The sequence below is a fragment of the Meleagris gallopavo genome, chromosome 2, assembly GCF_905368555.1.
Source record: "Meleagris gallopavo chromosome 2, MGAL_WU_HG_1.1, whole genome shotgun sequence".
In the NCBI taxonomy this organism is placed as follows: Eukaryota; Metazoa; Chordata; class Aves; order Galliformes; family Phasianidae; genus Meleagris; species Meleagris gallopavo.
The window spans coordinates 18,126,588-18,146,970 of NC_139405.1; the positions used below are offsets into that span (position 1 = coordinate 18,126,588).

At 39.9% G+C, this 20,383-nt stretch overlaps 1 protein-coding gene across 3 annotated transcripts in view; it reads left to right on the forward strand.

Moving 5' to 3' along the window:
• Window positions 1-5,022: 5,022 nt before the first annotated feature.
• The window catches only part of RAB3GAP2 (RAB3 GTPase activating non-catalytic protein subunit 2), a 40,643-nt gene continuing 25,282 nt past the window's right edge, over window positions 5,023-20,383 (forward strand). For 2 of the 3 annotated variants that reach the window (XM_085219202.1, XM_085219204.1), the window contains exons 1-8: window positions 5,023-5,201; window positions 12,136-12,203; window positions 14,747-14,870; window positions 16,303-16,384; window positions 18,364-18,411; window positions 18,516-18,591; window positions 18,740-18,841; window positions 19,935-20,034. In XM_085219202.1, coding sequence (XP_085075328.1) covers window positions 5,093-5,201; window positions 12,136-12,203; window positions 14,747-14,870; window positions 16,303-16,384; window positions 18,364-18,411; window positions 18,516-18,591; window positions 18,740-18,841; window positions 19,935-20,034 — 709 coding nt within the window. In that variant the 5' untranslated portion in view covers window positions 5,023-5,092. The remainder of the gene's footprint in view (window positions 5,202-12,135; window positions 12,204-14,746; window positions 14,871-16,302; window positions 16,385-18,363; window positions 18,412-18,515; window positions 18,592-18,739; window positions 18,842-19,934; window positions 20,035-20,383) is intronic. The other variant, XM_085219203.1, reaches the window with a different exon arrangement.

Sequence of the window (20,383 nt, forward strand, 5' to 3'; positions counted from 1 at the left end):
CTGAACATACATTTGTGAACGAAGATATTGTAACATTTATTACTGACTTTTAAGAGCAGGGGATATAAGGAACAAATGATGGACTGATCACCTCTGCAAGTAAAGCTGCATTGCCGATTGCCTTCCTTACTTCTGTCTGCTTTTGTTTTCAGTATTCTGAACACCAGAAAACTATATTAAGCTTGCTCAGAATCACTCACAGGTTCATTTCAACAGTCTTTGGCCTGCAAATTTACCAGTTTGAATACTCAGTACTTGAATTCTCATTCATATTGGTCTGTCACAACAAGTAAGTTGGGTACACATACGCTCCATGACTGGGGAGTGTTACTGATAGAATCACAGTTGTAACAGAGATTTTTCTTCTGGCAACATTTGTCAATATTTGTATGCTCTTTTTCTAGGACTCTTCTAGCCTGTGAGACTATTTGCTGAAATATTCATGAACAGTGAACATAGATGGTGTATAGGAACTGCTGAATCACGGCCTGAACCTCTGATCACCTGAAGTGAGCAATGAGTCAGCCCTGGGAGCACAGGTGAAGGCAATTCATCTGTGCTGCCAGAAGGGGTGGAGCCTGGCTGCACCTTGCCTACACCCATTTAAGAGCTGACTGCCAGTAAGAATGGGTCTCTTCTGGAGGTCCCTTCTCTGAAGTTTTGCAGTGAGCTCAGGATGCAGGTAAGCATTCTATCTGTTCTCTTTTTGTTTTTATAACCTGTTTTGTCTAACTTTCTTGTTTATTTTGTAATTATAATATCTTTATATTCATTGATTATACAGATGGGAATAAATATACTTGCAGTGAAAGTTGTATATTTTTTGCTTGGCTCTTGTCTCTCTAGATGAATGATGCAAGATACTGAGCCTAGAAGCTGATAGTGCTTTTCCACAAAACGCTAGAATCTGGATTCTGAGATTGCAGAACTCAAGCAATAGAAAAGAATGAAATCTGGCCATTCTCAACACAGAATGCCCTTACTAGAAGAAAAATTCCTTACCGTCTATGGTGAGTCTCCAGTCCCTGATGTCATACAAGCCACAGTGGCTCAAGGAAGCAGTAGAGGAAACAATTCTTCAGGAGGACAGAAAACTGAACTCCTACATTCTGTCAGGTTTCTTCCAGTGTCTCCTATTACTGGTGGCTGTGAGTCCAATTTAGCATGGGCCAACGAAAGAGTGAGATGAAAAGTTCTGTGGCATCAATTTTTTCCTTTTTTTTTTTTCTTCACTCCTGCTGCTCTTCAGCTGTATCATGTCTTCATCAGAACTAATTTAGTTAATTCTCCATTCTAAAATGAGCCAGTTGTTGTTGGTGCACAGTTGCATAGCAACATCTACCATATGCAGGCAGAGATAACAGGCAGGCAGGGATGCCAGTGTGTGCCTGGCCCAGGAAGGTGAGGAACAAAAGGAGCAAAGCAGTTTGCCACCCCACAGGGCTTTGCAAGTGTGTGTCACACTGCTACAAACTGGCAGATGTATCGGAAGGGCAGGGTTTGATTTCATTTCTAGAACCGGCTTTTGGAATAAAACATACCATCTCAGTGCAGGACACATCCTTCCTATCTCAGGACTGCCCTCAAAAAATACGAAGGAAATTGTGGGATGAGAACTTCAGGGCTTTTCACTATCCCCTTGTGGGTAGTCTTGCGTGGGAATGTACTTCGGATCTCTTGGAAATGTTTAAACCACATCTTTATGCACAAAAATCAAGAAACACAAAAGTTAAAAGTCAGAATGGGCAGCACCAATCACATCCAATGATTCCAGAAGACCCACATGATCTTAAAAATCTTGTTACTTCAAAAGAAAAATCTGGAAATATATATTTAGAATTCAGATTGTCTACAATTATTTTACCTTTTTAATAGAAGGTCAGGATGGCAAACACATTTCTCCATAAAGATTTGTGAATAAAATTCCTAGTACAGTCAGAAGCACAATTGTCTTTATACCTTCTTCACAACCCTAAATTGCAAAGGATGAATTTGGGGCAGGAGATGAACAGAATTTTATTAAGTCTTACAGGCTCTTGTAGAGAAATCTCAGCTGGAGATGTTACAGTGGCCTGCCTAAGTATGCAGTGTGGAAGACTTAACCAAGCCCAGAACAGCTGACAAGACATGCTGCCCAGCCCTCTCCTCTTCCCCCCCTCTCCTGCTTGTGCTGTGAGTCAGAACATCTGGTTTGGTGACTTAAATGTAAGTCACTGCTTTGGTATGTTGTTTTCCCTTCACAAACTCAGGCCTTGATTGCACTGTATGCAAGAAATTGAACTTATAGGGAGAAAGAAATATTAACAGCATACGTAGTACTCCAAGGCATCTTTCTATCACCTGTCATCAAAAGCAGCATTTACTAAATTTGATACTCTTCCTGTGACAGCACTATCAAAGCTTCATGTTCTTAGCTCTGTCCTAGTTGTGCCTTTTGGGGACTCTGAATAGAGAACTTGGGGCCCTATTCACTGGATAAACAGAAAGGCCTAGTACAGATATCCTGAGACAGATGGTTTTTTGATGCAGAACATTTTCTGGGCTGTATTTTTAGAGGACAAAATAGACATTTAAATTTATATAAAGATTTAATCATGCAAGTAGATGCTCAGGGGTGACAATGTACAAGTTATATGGAAGCTTTGGGAACTGCAGGTGTTTGGAGGATGTGGGAAGAGAGATCTCTTAGGCATGTAAGGATGCACAACCGCACTTAGCTTTGATTAAGCAGCAGGGAAAGATTTGGCACAAGCACAGATGTTCACATTCTCTTCGCATTTTATTGAGTGCTGATTAATTCTTGCTCCTTCTCCACGAGAGTTAACTGCAGTACTGGGAAGCCACATGCGCAAGTATTTGAGAAGGTAATTGCATGTATCGAACTGACATGACAATATACATGTCTATTAAATAAATTGTCGGTTTCATTTTCACTTTTTATCAAAGACCAAATTCAAGACTCTGCATATGATAATATAATCGCACTTATTTACACTAACCAGCCTGCTTGAATGACAAGTGGAGATCATCACAGATGATGAAGAAAGCGAGTTTTACTCGCAGCACTCCATGGATCTCTGGACTAACCCTAAGAAATCACTTAATCTTTCATTATCTTCAATTCCCCACATGAAAAACCCTTCTGTGATGTGTTTTTTTGTTTGTTTGTTTGTTTTTGTTTTTTTGTAAAATGCATTAAGGTATCCAAATGATAGCAACTATGGAAAGTATTGTTGTTACTGTGAATGTATTGATAATTTTGGATGTTGATTGAGCACTTATCTGAATGGCTTCAAGAGCTGATTTGCATTTGTGACAGAGTTTTTCCACTATTTTTAAATGGATTCTCATATAATTATAATGAGTATTTTAAAATTAGTAAGTACTGAAAAAGGCACAACAAGCACACAAATGATAATTCAGTAGCCAGAGTGATGGTGTGAATTCATCGGAGCTCGATCCTGTCTTCAAATATTAATTCATTTGCTGAATTATTCATTTCCTTATTTTATGAATTAATTGGTATCTTGGCAGTTTTGTAACTTGACATCTTTGTGTACAGCAAACCAGGTAGGGATATGACAGCATCTTACACTGTTCACTAGTCTCTAAAGGAGGAAATTTCCATAAGGTGACAAAATGTCACTGGAGAATGACAAACCATACTCAATTTAATTTCTTGTGTGCTCTTCACTTATTCACTTGACATTACTAGTGACTTTGCATATGTTACACCTAAAATATAATTAAATGCCCTTTTCCCATAGACTTGAGATGTTTAATTAGTGTTTTCAAAGTCATTTGTCCCTGTTGCTTTCAACCTTTCCCACACTGTGACCTTATTTGCCAATATATTCCCTTCTCGTTGGCACACAGCATGTAATTTTATGTCCGTTGAGGAGAAAGGCAGGATTCAGACGTTCTGTCTTTAATAGGCAACAAGATTATTCAGCTGCTTGAATTCAAATCTAACCTGCACATTCCCTGAGGAGGCACCAATTTTAAACACAGAAACAAAACATGCATGCTATTGCTAAGGGCAAAACTGTTATTAGGCGCTGATTGATTACAGCAACAAAATAAAACTGAAGACACCAGAACTTAAATATGATTTACGTGAAAATGTGACCAGAGATTTTCTAGAGGTTACAATCTGAGGCGATTCCAGGTTAGAATGAACTCTCTCTTTGTAAAATGTGCTCAGTCCTAGGTGGTCTTTAAAGACCACCCAAAACATCCAGATCAAAACTCAAACCTCCTATACTTTCAGATGGGCTTGTCTACTTGCACCAGCAGTTCTGCTCTTGTCTATCTGCCTGGTAAAGTAGCTACTGCAGAAAAATAAATGTAAAGGGCTGCTGTTGAGGGCAGTTTCTCTCAGGTGTGAAAAAAGCCATTCCGTGGTGCTTCTCTCACACATGCTTTCCTTTGGGTTTGGATTCTGTGTTGAGGGACGTGGTCTAGTGAGTACTACTGGTGACAGGTGGATGGTTGGACTGGATGATCTTGGAGGTCTTTTCCAACCTCGGTGATTCTGCGATTCCTTCTCCTGGCCCAAGGGGAACGCTCGTGAGGCTGTGGGGCAGCTGTCAGCGCTATACTGACGTTACCTAGTCACTCTCATCACTGCTGCCACCAGGACGCCTCAGTGTCCAGAGATGGAACAGAAATTGGCGGGTGTTACATCCAACTAAGAGCCACGGTGCAAGAATTCAGATTATGAGACCGAGTCAGCGCCTCAACGCGCCTCCCTTCAGATACGGGGCGGCTGAGAAGCCGGCTCTTCCTCTCAACTAAGTACTCAGGCACCTCTCGCATGCCAATTACTGCATAACGACTTGGCCTCGAGGTGCTAACTCCACCTGAGAGGCTGAGTGCCCTCAGCGCCACGCAGCGGGCGAGAAGCAGCCACCCCCTCACAGGGGCGCCCGAGCCACCCCTCCAACGGCTGCCGGCGTCACGTGACGGCCGTCGCGGGAGGGGGGGTGGGGGGGGGCGCTCGGCTCTGCGCATGCGCCCTGCGCGGAACCGCGCGGCTCCAGCTGCGAGGGAAGGCGGCGACCGCTTCCGGGTCGGGCGGCGCGGCGGCACCATGTCGTGCGCCCTCGTCCCCTTCGGCCGCTTCCAGGATCTGGAGGCGGCCCGCGACTTCCTGTGCCCGCACCGCCGCCAGGGCAGCGTCGCGGCCGGCAGGGAGAGCGGTGAGTCCGGCTCGCTGCTGGAGGGTGATCTGGGGTTCGGCTCCGCGTGTGGGGTTCGGTGGGGCGGCAGCTCTGCTGTGCTGAGGATACAGCCTGCCGAGGAAGGTGCCGGCTGGCCGTGCCACGTCTCCAGGCTCTGCTGTCACACTGCCCGGCGCTTCTGGTGCCCGTCTGGTTTCCTGTACTCGTCTTCGTCCTGTGGGGTATGAGCGAAGCTCCTCAAGCACTACGCGTCTCCGGCTTCACAGTGGAAGTTTGCGGTGTCCTACTTAAAGGAGTGCAGCTTTCAGAGGGTTCTCTTAAAGTGCGCATGTCTGAGATCGCAGAGCGCGCTGTGAGTGTGCCAAAGAGTTTGTTTGGTGGCTGCAATGAGAACAAAAGAAGTCACGAAGCAACTGGTCAGGAGCTGGAGACCAGGTTTGTGTAGCACAGGGCAATCCAACTCATGGAATGGATTGGGTTGGAAGAGATCACCCAGCCCCAGCCGTCGGCAGGGCTGTTCTCCCAGCTCAGGCTGCCCCTATCCAACTTGGCCTGGAGCACTTCCAGGGATGGGGCATCACAGCTTTATGGGCAATGCCAGGGCCTCACCGCCCTCTGAATGAAAAATGACTCCCTGAAATCTAGTCTGAAAAAGCTGAGCTCGCTGTGTTCCCACAGAATGGCCGCAGACCCAAACCAAGGGCTCACAGCACAGAGACAGAGATGTGGTATGCGTTTTGCTGTGTGTGGCTGCTTTTGTTCTCATTTGAGCCACCAGACTAACTTTAGCACACTCTTTGGGCTTTCTGGCAACAGTGTGGAAGGAATGCATTTGAAGAAGGTGACTGAGATCCTTGTCAAGTTCTCTCATCTATGAACTGAGCTATGAAGGAATGCTGAGATGCTTATTTAAAAAAATCTTGAAGGTTTTGTAGGAGATTAGAAGGGGCAAGACATCACAGAGGTTGTGAAAATTAAAAAAAAAAACCAAACACTAATTTGCTGCTGAATCTTGTTGGCTTCTTTTTGTGTTTACAGTTGAATTTAATTCACTTTATTGTCAAAGTGCACTTGAAAAGAAGTACTTTTGGAAGAATTGTATGTAACTCGTCTCGATTGTTGTGCATCTTTGGTTATTCAAAACTCCTAATAGAAAGCTGTAATGTTACACTGCCATGCTTCTCATTTTAATCCTGTGGTACTCTGAAAAATGCACACAGATTCTGCATGGCTCATCTCTTAGTGTCAGTGGTATCTAAAGGAAGGATTCTGGAACTGTTAGCATCCTGTTAAGTGCCTGTTGGATTCTGAAGATAAAAGCTGAGGATTGTGTTTGTGTTTCTAAAGGTGTGTGTTGAAAAAAATTCAAGTATTTTTCTATTATTTGATAATACATACAAGACTGATGGGTGTAAAGGAATTTCTGGATGCTTCTGTTGGTGTGGATTTATCAGATGGCAGCTGTAAAGAGAGGAGGCATTTCGTCTGTTGTAGAAGCACAAAAAAATGATAGCAGCATTGAGATTGCATGTTCTAGAATGTGCTGTTCATCCTCTTTAATGAGTAGACTCTATTTGGGGCTATTTTTGTATTTGCTTATTTAGTCATCAAGGCTCACTATCAAAACTGAGTGTTTCTCAAAGTACCATTCATTTAGACTTATTCACATCTTTTGGATTGGTGGCTGTAATTTTTTTGATACTGCAGCTGTTGGCTCAAAGTGAGTTAAGAGTCCTCAAAGCAACTTTAATTAAAGCACACAAACACGCCATGTTGGAGCACAGTGTCTCAGTGCATTCATTTTCAGGTGGAGCACTGTTATAATTTGGAGAGGTGTTATGTGAGAAATCAGCAAGTTGTGTAAGTATCTTATGTTAGGGGAAAAAAAAAAAAAAAGGATTTGGCTGTGTGGAATGGGAGGTTCCTTTCCCTTTACATTTGTTTCAGAGATCATAGAAATCGTTGTCATTGTTTCTTGCTGCCTGCTTTCCTGCCACTGCAGTCTAAGCAACTGAGTCATTGAGCTGTGAGGATGTTTGGAAACGCGTTATGCTGGGTGAGATGGTGTAGGTAATGCCGTCACTGCTGCTCCTGAGGTCTTGTACTCTGAGTTGCTGTTTTTGTGTCTCTTCCTTTATTCTTTACACCTAGATATTAATCCAGTCATTTTTCTTAGTCAGTAGCTGACTTGTGTGGCAGGTAAGAAGACCTAAGGTTTTCTATAGTCATTATAATTTGAGGAGTTTATCTACTGTTTATATATAGTGATATCAGGGATCTCTGTTCTACCAGATGCTGAACTTGAACTGTGTCTTTTAAATCAATTTACGGCACATTAGTGATGTAGCCAGGTGGGCCTGATGCTAGGTAGGATTTGGGGATGTCAACATGAAGTAAAACCAAAAATTCAGTACTTGCCTGATGTGCAGATATTCGTAGATCACAAATGTGTTTATCTCCCATTACACAAATGACATTAATCCCCCCAAATCATATCTCCTTGGGAGCTCCCAGGCTTGCATATGGTACTAAGCAGGTGACTTCAGGGTGGTACATGGCTCAGCCTACAACGTTAAAATGCTGCTGCTTACTTTGGGTGGGGTTGGGCGTGAGACTGAGGGGGATGTTTTGACCTTGATAGATGATGTCTAGAGCCAAGACGTATCACTTCTCTGTCCCTTTTTACAATAGAAATGATAGATAACCTTGGTAGAGGAAGTCTTCTCCAAAACCCCACAGTGTTAAGTTGACAACATACTGAAAAGCATTCTTCAGCCCCATTCCTTGAAACCACATATTTGGAATTGTGCTTAACACAGTTGGCTTTATCTAGACTAACTAATTTGATTCAGAAATTCAGAAAGCCAGCTTTTTATTTCAGAGCTTCAAACAAGATTAAAAAAATGCATTACAAAATTAATTTCTAAATGGCATTTGGCTATGGGATTCTTAAGTGCATCTGTATGCCTCTTATTCAATTTGGTATTTTCCCGTTGAAGAGCCTCTTGATAAACTTTTTTGTATTGCCTTTTTAATTAGATCCTCACTCTCCGGATTTTGTTGTATACATTTAAGGTTCCTTTCTTTCCATTTCTGTAAGATATAAAAAAGGATAATGCCTTCGTTATGTTTCATATGTAATAGTACATTCTGAGATAAGGGGCAGATGAAATGATGTGCTCTCAACTCGTGGTAAAGTGGTGTCAGAGTACTTTGTCCAAATATCCTTCACACCTCTTGGTGTTCTTATTTGTTTTGTTCTGGTCGTTCTTCTGTTTTTACTGCTGTAAAATCTTTAGTGGAGAGCTTCCCTTCTTTCTCTCTGTGACTGATAACTGGAGCTGTGACTTGCACTTGAAAAAGGAAGCACGATGTTTTATGTGTCATCGGTTTCATTTCTTTCCAGTGCTGTATTGTTTCACGACATTTCCTTCCTGCTGTGCTACCTCCAACTTTGTTTTTGGATAATCTATGACTGTAAGCCATGGAAATTTGCAGCATTATTTTAAAAAAACTATGTAATATGGGATCATTTTAAATTATGATTGTTTTTCTTGGATTAAAGCAGTTAAGCAATTCTTTCTCCCTTAGATGGTCACAAGAAATACATTAGCTGGTTTTTGTTTCTTTTTGGATTAGTGAGCAAATTTAATTTGAATGCCATCTTTTTTTCTTTTTCACTTCTTTTAAGATAAGAACAATACAGATCTGCAAAAGGGCTTCCTAGTAATGCTGTCAGAGCAGCCCAGTATGTCTGACAGTCTCCAGTCAGGGGGAGTTTGGGAATAAATGCCCTGTGATTACTGAATGGCAGAAAGTTGTAAAATTATTTTTAAATAATTCCTTGGCCCAAAGAGAAAAGATATTTCTGATATTTCTGCCCATGTGAAATCCAGGCGTAGAACAAATTGGTGCATGACTTGGTTTTATATGCAAGTAGAATGCATGTGTTACATTTCTACATGATGCAGCTTGAGACTTTATGGACTAAAATCTAAAGCCATGTTGAAGACAATATTCTGTCTTGAGCACTTTATTTAAATTTATCTCATTTAAAAAAAAAAAAAACAACTTTTTTCAGTCATATATCCACATATGTAGGGGTAGTCTGATCACTTTAGCTTTGAGGCCCAGTTTTCAACATGTGTTCTCCATCTTCTTCTGTGGGATATTTTGTGATGCATTCACACTAGTGAGTAATGCTGTGCTGTGGTTGAAGTATTACAGTGTGCCCCCCTGCTGGTTCTCTCTCCATTATTTCTGAGATGAATCATTTGTTTATTACTCTGCTTCACTCGCCATTTCAGTTGCATTGCATAGGTGAAGTTCTTAATATGGATAGAGGCACCGTTTTTCCAGAATTCATGCCTGGAAGGACGGAAAGAGTGCATACAGGGGCTTGAGAAATGTGCATCATTAAAGTACGTGGGGCAGTCTGTGTATGTGGATACAAAGGAGTAAGCTTGTAATGGCTGTGAGCTGGAAGACATGCTGGCCTTACGGAGCAGGTCGCAGCTGCGAGAGATCTTTGCAGCATCACCAGTAGGATGATGCCTCACTATTACCTCATATTTTCCCATCTGTCTGGATTTCTGAGCTATCTAGAGTCATCTGAAAGATGTTGACAACACTTATAGTGCAGCTGTGCACATAAATTGTCACAGTGAGGGTTTTATGGTGGGTGTTGAGTCTCACCATTGATATGGCAGAGTTCTGGTGGAATAGTTGGTCCGTTCTGTGCTGTGGGGATTGCATCGGTCCTGATGATGCTTCCTGGAGGTGATTTTGACTCTCTGGACTGTGATGCATTGACAGTTTTCTTTCCTGCATGAATTATATAGAAAGGGGATTTTTTTTCTTTTCTTTTGAGATAATAAACGCAAATGGAAGTAGAATTTGGTTAGCTAGCTTAAACTAAATATCGAGTTGGTTTCTGCTTTCTTCTTGCAGCTTCTATTCAAAATGCCATAATTCTTCTTTATCTATTTGTACACTGGAAATTCATAAAGCCTCATCTTGTATTTGAGCTTGTCTGCTGTTGTTACGTAGGTAGACCTCTTGAGATAACTGCGCAGCCAGCTCTGTATTGCCGGTGATGCAGTAAGCTGGCTGACTCACCCTTTTCATAGATGGTGGAGAGGTTTCAATTTTAACAAAGGTTACTCATGTATTAGTTATTTGGTCATACACAGTCTTGTGAAACACCTCAGCAGCGTTGGTGGAATGCTTCTTTCTTAAACTAAAATATTTTTAGAGTTGTTTTTCTTCATTAATGGTACAAAAGCTTAAAAAATCTGCACAAGTATAGATTTCAATTTCTGTTTTGTTTTCTAGTTTGATTTTGTTAAGGTAGCCAGAGGTTTTTAGAGAAATAGTGTTCTTGGTATAAACATTCTTGTTGATGCTGTTTGGTCATCCAAAATGGCTGAACCTTTCTTGATTAGAGCTAAATTTAAACTAGGTTGAGATGAAGTGCTTAAACTTGTTAAGGTCCATGCAGCCATGACATCAGTTAATGAAACTCTTAGAAGAACTCCTCAGAAAATGCTTGAAGTCTAAAGAAACCTGAAGTAGTAACATCAATATCAATTTCTATACTTTTTTTTTTAAAGCTATTACAGAGATAAGCTTGTAGTCTTATTGAGGCTTTCAGTGATGGTTGTGGTTCAGAATTGTGTTAAACCTGCTCACTGCAGGAGATGTACATCTTTTACTGTTTAGTGCCTGTGTGCAACTAACTTTTGGATCTTCAGTTCCCATCGAGTTCAGAATTTTTAGATGAAAGAATTTCACATGTTGTCATAGAAGACCAATGCCTCATCCCTTGTAAGACAGCTGAAAAGTAGGCTTCTCTCTACAAATTGCAATTTTCTCAGCTTATTTGAGCTATTTTGTAAGCCTGTGGTTTCCCTGAGGTTTCTGAATGATGTAACAGAAACCGATTGGTGTCTTGTTAACTTTCCCCTGCATTGTTCTGCAGAGAGGTGAATAGGCAGTGCCAGTGTGTTCCTTTTCCCTGTGGAGGCTGTAGCTTCAGCTTTGCTGTGGCTTCTCTGGGAGCAGTCGAATCTGCGTTGTCCTGGCCGTGGAGATTCTGTTATCATGGGTGAATTTCCTTGCACACAGTCATTTCCTGTCAAAATGGACTTACCTTGCTCCTGGCTTGTCCTGCAATTGAAAAACAAACCAATAACACCAATATGGAAAGGAAGATATTTTTTCATACAAAATTTTTTCACAACATTTTTCACACATGGTTCTTATGATGTTGCAGGGCTTCTGACGTTCATCAGTATGATGCTCGAGGGCACAAATGTGAATCCTTGAAGGGATGAGACAGCATCCTGTCTCCTTACTTTCTCTCTAGCTGCCTGCTAATATGTAGAAGATTGTACTTTTGCTGTCTTTGAAGCAGTAACAATTTTGAATAAAGCTAAAGCTTAGATTTTACAGAAAGGTCTTAGGTCTTCGTAGCTCCTGTTGTTTTAGCTTGCTGAAACAAACTAGAAGTTTATCTTGGCTATCCTGAAAGAACTGTGGAGAAATTGAGAGAAGGCTAAAGTGGTTGAATCATTTCTTCAGTAAAGTGCAGGGGCCCTGCTGAAGGACATGTTGCACAAGGCACTGGAAGCTGTTACAGCCCAGAGCTCTGCGCACAGTCTGTCAGGTGTTGCTGCACCTGTTTCTAATCTGTACTTAGGTCACATCTTGATTTCGTTGGCTTTTTTTTTCACTCTTTCATAGACTTGAAGTGAAGATAAATAGGAAGAAATCCAGCTCCACCTCTTCGTGTTTGTTTGTTTGTTTGTTTGTTTTCCCCCGCGGAAAGTATCTGCTGCTAATAAAGTTACAGTGCATTGGTGGAGAGAGGAAAACAACTGCCAGTAATCCACTTGGTGTTTTTTCTTGCTTATGTTGTATTCGTGTGACTGTTTTTTTTGTCTGTTTAAAGCAGGTAAATCAACAAACTGGGAAGATGGTGGCTGGGGAGCCTGGGATGAAGCAGAATTACCAGAACCTGTAAGTTCATATGCATGAGTTCTAGGTCTCTGCATTTCAGTCTCATTTTCCCTTGCAGTTACTGTGGAGGCACAAATTCAGGCATCTACTCTCAGAATCCAGGTCACTCTTAGAAAAACTGTTTCATAGTTGCATGTAAAAATACAGTGGTGAGAATAAACACTGAACTAAGACATTCTTCTGCAAATTGCAAGAGAGTTTCCTTGGGTATGTAACTGTTGTAGTAGAGGAATGCATTGTAAGGTGTAGTAATTCCAGTACTTAAGGTGCATTATTCCTGATTTTAAGAAATAAATAAGAGAACTGATATGATCTTTTAGAACCAGTCTAAAAACTTCAGTGTACCTACATGGTAATGGGTGTTTTTCATTGCCTTGAACGAGTCACATCCCTCATTCTTCTCTTGCTGGTTGCCATTCCAATATATAAGTAATATTAGGAAGTGCAATTACCAGAAATCTAAAAACAATGATGTAAGCTGATGTAATTACATGCTGTGTCCTCTTTTAGAGTTTTAATGGTTTGCAGCTGCCTGTGTGGTTAGGGGATGACAGTCCAAAATATTTGTGGGGAATGAGAAATGCTGAAAATGCATCAGATTTGGATAAAAGTGAAAGAGTAAAATGGTTTAAAAAAAAAAAAAAAAAAGATGCGTAGACTTTAATTTCACTTGGAACAAGTGCCTGAAGTCAGCTTTTGAGGGAAAAAAGTAAAGAGTAGTTAACTTTATTCGGATACGGTGGCAAGGAAGAACATATTCTATACCTTGCTCTTAGTAGCTGTCTGAATGGTGCCTTTTGGGGGCCTGGGCATGACAGTGAAGTTATGGTCATCAACCAGTCTTAAGTGTAGACTTTGAAATCCTGAACCACTGATGTAAATATCTTTTTACTAGTCATATAGTACTCCCTTTATGATGTATGGATGGTATTAAAGAGGAGATGAAATTAAGCAAGCAGGATGAGGGCTTCACTGTTGCTCTTTACAGGGAGAAAAACGTCCCTCTTCCAATGAGTGTATTTGAGAATAATGCAGCTAGCCTGGGGTTGGTGTTGAGGTGAGCCTTGTAGCTGTCAGGGATGACTTGCATAAGATGTTAGGGAAACTGTCTCTGTAGAAATCCTCTGCATCTGAATGAATCATCTGAAGAAAACTGCTTGATAAATTCCGTGCTAGAGTTAATAGGGTAAGTTAAAGAATCCAAGCCTCGCCTTGCTAAAAAAAACCCTCTTCTGTATTTATCTCAGTGTGAAGGAAGTATGCCTGAGGAGTGGAGCAGAATCTTCAACTTTTTACTTGAATGAGGAAAACACATATTACAGCTGAGGTGAAAAGTTTGAATGAGCATGGTGTCTCCTAGGGATGAGTCACTCCCATGCTGATGTCAGGGAATAAAAGGGAGTATAAAAACTCTCAAATAGGATGGATATTCAGCTCCCATTTCAATGAAGTGAATTTATCAGGCCACATTTTTAGTACAAGTGTCACAAACTTTTGTAATTTGGTAGATTCAGCAAGTGTAACTGAATTGTAATTGATCTTTTCCTAGAGCATTTCATAGAATCTTAGCATAACCTGTGTTTGGAAGGACCCACAAGAATCACTGAGTCCAACTTGTGGCTCCGCACAGGACCACCCAACATCCAAACCGTATGTCTGAAAGCACTGTTCGAAAATCCCTTGAACTCTGCCAGCTCAGCACCACAACCACTGCCTTGAGCAGCCTGTTCCGTGCCCAGTGTTTCGGTGTCTGAAGTATCTTTCTACATAAGTACACATATATCTTTTTCTTTTAGAGGAATTTCCTACTACTTCATTTTAGGGAGTTGTACGTGAAAATAGAGATTTAATCCTCCTATGTTTCTTGCAATTAGTTGAGTTGGAGCTAGTTTTAACTGGGCTGTGTAGCTTGTTGTGAACCGTGTGGTTTGCTAGTAAATATGCTTGAAATCTTTTGCCATGTTTGAACTGTAAAAGGGAAAAGTGAAAATAAATATTACAATCCTAGCTCCCAGTGTAATTGGGGAAAAAGTATTACTATAGAATTTGGCATCCATAAACAGACAAGAATGGCATGAAAAAAAGATTCACTTGTATGAATCAAGTGATAGCATGGACAAAGGTAGCTTATCAGAGTATTTGTATTGTGCTAATATTGACCAGATGATGGACATTCAATGTATTCTTCATATGCACAAAGTGACTTTTTAATGCTGTGGCAATATGAAAGGAAATGAATGTAGCAGGCAATCGTGAGTGTGGTCTGTCAATTCTTCCTGCGGCTTTTCTCTGGAGGAGACTTGCATTTCTTTCAAACAAATGCAGCTTCATTACTAATTTGCAGACTTGCAGATATAATTAGTGTAAGGTTGATGCCTTTTTGTGCATCATGTTTTTTTATGCAAATTTGTGCTTTAGCAGTTTGATAGGTAGTTGTGCATTCGACAGTGGTATTGAGAGTAAGCCAAAGTGTTAATTTGAATCCTGTAGGTTGTGCTGTGTTTAAAAGTCACTGCATACGTTAACTAAAGCTTTACTTGTAGGAAGAAGAGGAATCTACTTCTAAGAACCAGAGGAATTACTGGCTTCAAGACTGTGTGTTGTCCTTGTCACCAACAAATGACCTGATGGTAATAGCTAATGAGCAGAAGGCAGTCTTTTTAGCGTGTAAGTATATGTTCTGCTATACATTTAGCATATACATTTAATAGTAGTCAGGGCAAAATCTATTTTTTCCCCTTATTTCTGGAGTTATCCTTAGTAATATATGAACATTGAAGAGCTAGCTTCCACTTATCTACTTGCAATGGCCTGGTTGCTTTTGCCATTAAGAGTTGCAGTACATGAGTATGATATGTTGGTGATTCTTTCCCTTTGCCCTTGTAAGAACTCACCTAGAATACTGCATTCAGCTCTGGGACCTCCAAAATAAGAAAGACATGGAGCTGTTGGAGCAGGTCCAGAAGAGGATCATGAGAATGATCAGAGGACTGGAGCACCTCTCCTGTGTATAGAAGCTGACAGAGCTGGGATTGTTAAGCCTGGAGAAAAAGAAAGCTCTGGGGATACCTTACCGTAGCCTTCTGTTACCTAAAGGGCACCTGCAATAAAAATGTACAGAGACTCCTTATCAGAGAGTTCAGTGATAGGGCAAGGATTAATGGCTTTAAAAGAAAGGAGTTAGGTAATTAGACAGATTGCATTAAGTTAGTATACTGCAAATGTTGTTCTCTGAAGAGTTATGTGATCTAAAACCATGTGGGTTAGTTGCTACTTTTTCAAAAAAATAAGACAGCAGTGGTCCTCAGAAAGTTCCTATTGCATCAAGAATAAGGAGATGATTTAGCTTATCTGCTGGAGGGTGCTGCTGAACTGCTCAGCAGTAACTATACCACACAGTGGCAGAAGTGTCCTTGTGTCTTAAACTTTAGGCATCAAACAAATGCCACACAGTGCTAGTTTTCTTAGTTGTCCATCTACAACTGGAAGTTGATGAAACAAAGTGTCAGTTGTCATAACATTCTGAATAGGAAAGCGTTGTGTTTTCTAGCACTATGTTGGTTAAAACTTGTCAGACTTAGTGTAGGATTTCCAGTTCTCAGGGTTAGCATTAAAATTTTGTTATTTGTTTAAGCTTCAGTGATCATCCCAGAAGAAGTTTGCATTTGCTTAGTACTCTTCTCCCAAAGATTCTTTTTTATTAATTGAACCTTTTAAAACTAATGAAGTGGGTATTACTGTATGTAATTTTTTGAACAAAATGGGTCATTTCATAATGATTTTATATATTGGATGTGGCTCTGGGTAGCCTGGGCTAGTGGTTGGTGAGCCTGCACATAGCAGGGGGGTTGAAACTTGATGATTATTATGATCCTTTTCAACCCAGGCCATTCTATGATTGTTCTATGCAAGTTTGTGCAAAGATATGAGTTTCTTAGAAGAATCAGTAAAAATAATATTCTTTCTAGTCTTCAAGGTATGTAACTTGTGGTTAATCTAAGTGTAATAAGATGTATTGTATGAAAGAGCTATTAGGAATAGACTTCTATGAGATGTAAGACATTACAGTTTTATAGATGGCATCTATTTTTAATCATAGCTAAATGGAAGCAGAGTGACAAGGGAAAAGAAGAAATGCAGTATGCTGTTGGCTGGAGTGGCTGTCTGAGTGTTGAAGAAGGGTAGGTCTAATTTATAATGTAAACATTGTTTTTTGCTTTTGCCCAAGTACATTTTTGTTGTCGTACATTCATAGATTGAAAACAGGAATTGAGTGATCGGGGAGAACTTTGTGAAGGTCGCCACTCATGGGAACTGTGTCTCAGGACATGCTCATATAAATTAGGAGAAATTCTGTCTGTGCAGTTTAATGCATTTACATATAAATTAGAAATCAAGTCTGGGTTCTCAAGCTTTGTACAAGTAATAGAAGAACATTTTGAAAATCTGCTTTTAGAGTAGAGATGGAATTTTGGTAGGGGATCTTGCAACTGGAAGTGTATGAAATTGTTCCAGAAATAATTCCTTTCATTTTCAAAATCTCAAGTAAATGTGAAGATCTCTTTGGTTAAGAAGTCAGTCCAAATTACAAGCGGTGAACAACATTCATGTGCTTTTTCTGTGTTCATCTTTTCAGATGCATTGAATTTCACCTGTCTGTGACCTCTACAGTAAATAGCCTTTTACCACTTTTTGTCACTTTTAGAAATGGTGTTGGTGCTCTAAGTCATTTAGAACAGTTAGAAAATTTGCCTTGGAAATACATTTGGTATTTATACAAAGTTTCTGCTAGATGTGTCTTCAAATAACCAGACTGACACTTTCTGGAATCTCCCATATGGAGTAGGATTTAGATTTCATTATCAAGTTTGCAGTCTTGAGTTGCCTGCATTTGAGGATGCCTGTTGGCTTCAGCCTTCTGTTATGCTGCAGGGATTGCTGAATTAATCAGCCGTTTTCCAGTCTGTATGATAAGCCTGCTGCTGCAGTGAATTTGAACTATTTTGTAACATGTCCCTTCGGGGCTTTTCCCCATTCTACCACTGAAATTACTATGTCATCTTCTACTCCAAACAAACAAACTGCACAACAAATGAACAAACCCCTCTGTTCAGAGACTTAATGCTGTTCTTTGAGATCCGTTGTGGAATGGGTGGCTTTCTTTAGACAGACACAGCTAAATTTGTTACAGCTTGATTTAAGGTTTGCAAGTGTTTCCTGTAGGTGAGGGTTCTATTTCTGTGGAGGTGTCAGTAGGACAGTCACTGCCAGATTGTCTAAAGGCTTGTGGCTTTTTTTGCCTAGAGCTGTCTTTAACTGATACTGTTGTGAGGCAGCTAAGCTTCCCTCTTAAAGATTAGGTTTCACTGAAGTGGCTACTAGGTTGTGATTATATTGCAACTCATGTCAAACTTGTGTTTAGGAATTTTTTCTATAATTGTCTAGCCTGGTTATTTAATCACTCCTTGGGGAATGGAAGTGGTCTGAAATGCAAATAATCCGCAGTACTGGAAGCTTTGTGCTTCAAATGCTGTTCAGGATGTCATCTTGAATTTATACGGTATTTCATAAAATCTTTGTACTGCTTCTGTTTCCCTGGACTCTGTAAAGCTTCCTGTTGTAGAAACAGCTAAATAATTTTTGATTTGAGACATTGAAGCCTGCCCCTCTGCTTGCCTTCTGCATGCTGTGCCTGCCATGCTCAGTTTCCATTACTTGGGAAGACCAAGTTACTTCTTGAAATGTTATCAAGTTATAATGATGAATACAGTGGATGTAAAAATCTACTTGGTTACATAATGTATTTCAGAACTGTGTTTTTGAGAAGTGTGGTTCAGGTGTAGTATTTGTTTTTTTAAGCAGTGAGTCTTTACTGAGAGTAGTGGCAGAATGATCAGTCTTGAGTGATGAAGGAGAATGCTAACAAGGTGTAATAGGCACTCATTGCAATCTGTTTAGGTACTTACATGATCTTGTAATTCAAAATGTCTTTAAAAGGAAGGTTTTCTTTTTTTTGCCTTTTCTTATTTGAGCTTAATAAATTATGTACTGCATTACTATATTGTTAATATGTTTAAAATGTTGACAAGATATCATGTAGAGCAGTCTTCTACAACTGGAAGGTAAAATATGCTTATTAGTTTTATCTTTCTCTTTCTAGTGAATGCGTGAGCAGTGTATTGTGTATCCCATTGGCAAGTCAGAAGAGGTAAGGGTTGATATTCCTATGAATATGCATTCTCCTTACATTACATCTTCGTATGTTCATGACTTAGAGCAGTTTTTAACTTCTAATGTATCTTTATGAAACAGGAGTTCCACAGGTCGTCCTGACTGGACCTGCATTGTGGTTGGCTTCACCTCTGGCTATGTTCGTTTCTACACTGAGGTATGTTTCCCAGCACAGTGAGCCCACAAGAAAGCCAATGTAATAAATATCTATTTCTAAAAAACATCTGCTTTCACAGACCATGTTTTTTTGCCTTCCCTGAGAAAAAGGACAGTAATGGTCATACTTATTATTCTTTCTCTTTTAGAGCGGAGTACTGCTTCTTGCACAGCTTTTAAATGAAGATCCTGTCCTGCAGCTTAAGTGCAGAACATATGAAATTCCCAGGCATCCTGGTGTCACAGAACAGGTTTTGTCAGATTATTTCAAAAGCGAAGTGGCATTGTTAAGGGGTATGGAAGGGAGTCTTCTCTGTGAATCATCTACGTCCTTTACCAGTTTTTTCATGGGTAGAAAATTCCTTACAAGAGACTGTGGATTTCTTGTTCTAGAATTATATTTGCTTGTATAGTTTGAGGAGGATTCAGCATTTCTTTTGTTATTAGTAGTATTTAGTTTACTCTGTAGATTTGTTGTGGCTATCTCAGCAGCAGCATTGCAAAGAAAAGCTTAATTCATCTCCTGTTTCTCATTTATGTGCACAAAATATGATAATATATTGATGATGAAAGGAGAAAACAAAACTTGATAGGTGCCAGGAGCTCTATGTATGCATTCACAAGCATTTACGTTCTTTCACAGAGAAGATAGCTAAAAATTAAAGCAATGTTTATGAGAGTGCTAAGAATCTGCATGTCGTAATGACTGTTTCCTACAGAGAAGCTTTTGTAGAGCTCAAGCTACTTAGTAGAAAAGCCAGCTTTCTTTGCTTTTGGCTGAGTTGGCATGCTGTGTGCAGAAAACTAATGAAATTAAAGGCATTTCTGAGTTTGTTTTATGCATGTTTGTGCAATCTTAGCATGATGTTTTGAGATCGGTTTTGAAATACAGAAACATTAAGGAATTTGAATCCTGAGTTTATATGACCAAGTTAATGTTTTTGTGCCCAAGTGGTAATGCATGTGCTAATCCACTTACAGAATTTGGCTCATAAAGCATTGTTGTATTCTAGATAGACTTGATTTTCTGTGGTCTTCACAAGCTACTATAAATTTTATATTTTCTCCCTAAGCCATAAAATGTATTAAGCAAGCATAAGAGTCATTGTAAGAAGATAAAATGATAAAATGTCAGGCCTAAATAACTGTTTATATATGGGATGGCATAACACTTAGTTCTTTTAGTTCTGCCTTATCGTTTTGCCTAGGGCTTGTTAGAAATTAACTCTTTGGATGTTACACTTGTCTTCATGTAGTTAGCAGCTTATTTTCTAGCTACTGTGTTATAACAGTTGCAGTGATTTCTCTTTTTTTTTTTTTTTTGTCTTTAATTTTTTTCTACAGAATGAAGAGCTAAGTATCCTGTATCCAGCAGCAATTGTGACAATTGATGGTTTCAGTCTCTTTCAGTCCCTACGTGCATGTCGCAACCAGGTAGCAAGAGGTATAGTTAAGAGAAAGTTTTTATTTCTGAGTCTCTTTATTTTGTGTAATGTGAAATACTATTTACTTATCAGATATCAAGAAGGTAAAATTTGAATCTTTCTTGCTTGACCGTTAGTATGGAGGCATCTCTTGCATTCGTGGTAATTCCTTACACCACAGAAAATGTCCTCAGCACAAGTTGTGTGACTGCTATTGTCTGCTTTGTACGTTCTCACCATAGTGCTGTGTGCTGGTTGTGGCTGAGATAGAATTCGTTTTCTTCACAGTAGCTCATATTATGCTGTTTTGTATTTGTTACCAGCACAGTGTTGATAACACATTCGTGTTTTAGCTGTTGCTGGACAGTA